Source organism: Sinocyclocheilus anshuiensis, unplaced genomic scaffold (assembly GCF_001515605.1).
Source record: "Sinocyclocheilus anshuiensis isolate Anshui unplaced genomic scaffold, SAMN03320099.WGS_v1.1 scaffold2144, whole genome shotgun sequence".
In the NCBI taxonomy this organism is placed as follows: Eukaryota; Metazoa; Chordata; class Actinopteri; order Cypriniformes; family Cyprinidae; genus Sinocyclocheilus; species Sinocyclocheilus anshuiensis.
Window position 1 is genome coordinate 51,395 of NW_015547642.1, and position 2,860 is coordinate 54,254.

At 42.1% G+C, this 2,860-nt stretch overlaps 1 protein-coding gene across 1 annotated transcript in view; it reads right to left on the reverse strand.

The window, feature by feature from the left end:
- The window catches only part of LOC107701890 (induced myeloid leukemia cell differentiation protein Mcl-1 homolog), a 6,712-nt gene extending 4,817 nt beyond the window's left edge, over positions 1–1,895 (reverse strand). The window contains exons 1-2 of the mRNA XM_016504031.1: positions 1,430–1,895; positions 82–332 (exon numbers count right to left, since the gene is read on the reverse strand). Coding sequence (XP_016359517.1) covers positions 82–332; positions 1,430–1,754 — 576 coding nt within the window. The 5' untranslated portion in view covers positions 1,755–1,895. The remainder of the gene's footprint in view (positions 1–81; positions 333–1,429) is intronic.
- Between the last annotated feature and the right edge of the window lie 965 nt (positions 1,896–2,860).

The window sequence follows — 2,860 nt, forward strand, 5'->3', positions numbered from 1 at the left end:
ACAGCTCTGAATTATGCAGTGAAGGAAACACAAGCTGTTCCCATTAGAGTACGAGTGAGATTTTCCTCTGGTGTCACTCACCCAGCCCTTGTTGTTGAGCAGCCAGTCGTGCTGTTCTGAGATCAGATAAGAGGAGATCTGCTGGGCCACCGTCTCCACGCACCGCTCCCTCTGCAGCTCCTTCATCTGGGAGCACACCACGGCTCCGAAGGCCACCAGACTCACGATCCGGCCCCAGTTGGTGGTGTCGTCTCTGAACATCGTCTTTGCTATACAGCCGATGAAGCTCAAGTCGTCCGGCTGAGAGTCCAGCTGCAGATGCTGCAGCATCCCTGCAGAAAAGCCCAAACACTTCAGCAACTCCACCCACAGCACCGACTCATTCTGCTTTACGATCCGCCGCATCAGAAACCTCCCGCACAGATCCTGACGTCTAATGCAGACATTCACTCCCCGCCACTTTTCTGATTAATTCATGCTCAAAACAACAGACGGTAACAAGTAATGAGGAGAAACTACATAAAACAGTGATTCACTCAAATTACAGATTTATAAAATAACGATTCTTCGTATTCGACAATAGTAGAGATTTTGAACAGAGGGTTACTGAAGGTTTAATGACTAAATACGATTTTTAATTTATTTTATTTTTTTCTTAGATATTTTAATCAACGTGGGGAACTGCGCGAACTCTCATGAAACAAGAGAGAGATTTAAAATTTGAGCTGTTGAAATTGTAGACTTTCGCAATCGGCTTGCTTACATTCCGCGCATTCTGTAGTCGTGCGTTAAACCCGATTTCGTTCCACCCACCGCTTTCGAAATAGTTTCGCTATCCAAACCCAGTCTATTTAATTCAAACCCAGTCTATAGGGGCTCTGCGCAACAGACTTCCGGTTCCGGTGCAAGCGTTTTGCATATGCTTCGTTAAATATGAAGCAGTTTTACTCAAGACGCCTTCAGAGTAGATACAAAAATCATCATAACCAACGTCCATCACAGATAGCTTGTATTTTCACTAACATTCCGATATTTCGGAATGTTAATGATAAGCATTTCCGGGTTTGGTCAGGTGACCCTATTCTCGTGTTGCAGTTCGAAGAATCGCAATGAACTTCGCGGTTTGACCAAATAAAAAATAAAAAATACTGAGAAAAAAAACCTGACCGAGAAACAAACCACAAGTCACTTAAGGTCAAATAGCTACATAAATAAATAAATAAATAAATAAAACGAAATCAAACTTAATCGAAATTATTTTTTTTTATTTTTGTAGCGTTGGCTAATATTAAAAACACATGGAAAGGAAAGATGTACTGTAGAGCACCAATATTTACGGATTATTATTATTATTATTATTATTAGTCGATTAACTGACAGCAAACGACTCGTCTGAATTAAGAGTGTCGCGAATGCGCATGCGCCTTACCTCTGTAAGTGATCTGGTGCTTTATGACGACGTCCGCGACGACGCGTTTCATTGTCGGTAACGCGTGATGACGCTTCCGGTCCGGGAGACTCATTCCGGTGTGCGTGCGATAGAAATCCAACAGAAGCTGCCGCGTGTCGGAACCGAGCTCCTGCGGGTCCGGGGTGGCCGGTAGAGAGCCGTCTCCCGCGGACACGAACCGTCCGTCCAGCTGCAGGCCTTTCAGGCCGTTGGTCCCGGGCCTCAGCGGCTTCAGCGCGGCGTCCGCTTCCTCCGCGAGGACACCCAACGCAGCCATCGGTCTATTCCCCAAACTCAGAGTCATATTTCCGATCACGACGCGAAAGAAAGCGATATATGTAAAAAAAAAAAACTTAAAATAGAGTTGAAGGTTAAAGCGTAGTCTGTGAAGGAGATAGTGCTCGTGTTGGTCGACACTCTTGTTTGGAGAGCGAAGCGGAAGTAGCTGCGACGCTGAACGCTTTTATAGAGTCCCCGCGTCATGGCGTGTTCCATAACTCCTCCCCTTAAAGCCTTATATGGGCTTCCTACTAGCCTTTTCCCGGGAATTACTTCATTTGTTCCCTTCGAGTTATTTCGAACTGGCTGTGGCTGGAATAAACCCATCAAGATGATAAATAACGCTTTATATACGTCAAACTGCCATAAAATGGAGCTGAAACGAGTGAAATACCGGCCTAATCCAATAGCTAATTAGTTAGTATGTCAAAACGTTAAACCGATACTAACAACCCTCTTGATTCACGGTAAAACCGCTTTACATACACTTGAACTGAACAATGTGGGTCAAGCTGAGGTCAGACTGACATTTAACAAGCTGTGCTATTAACAGCAAGCCAGAGAGACCATGCTTCATTTAAGAAATTTTAATGGTATATATATATATATGCATTACAAGTAACGCAGATTACTTTTTTTTCAATTTTTCAAGTAACTAGTGAGGTAATGCATTACTTTCAAATTTACAACAAAATATTTTTCAAATAAGTAACACAAGTTACTTTGTTTCCCCATTTATTGACTGCTGAGAGAAACTGGGAGAGTCTTAACTTTACTTTTCCTGTGAAAGTATGGAATGCCACACCTGACAAAATTAGAAATAAATAAATATATAAATTAATACACAAAGAAATGTAAAAATAAATACATGTAAAAAATAATATCTTTATTTTATATTCGTTAACGATTGTTTCAAGTGAAGCAAATGTTAATATGGTTTTGATTTTGGTTTCAGTTTTAGTTGACTATAATAACCCTGTCGCAAATAAAACTTCTCAATTTGATTAACACTCACACACTCTCACTCACTCCCTCACACACACTCACGCACGCACACTCACACACACTCTCACTCACTCACACACACACACACACACACACACACACACACACACACACACACACACACAC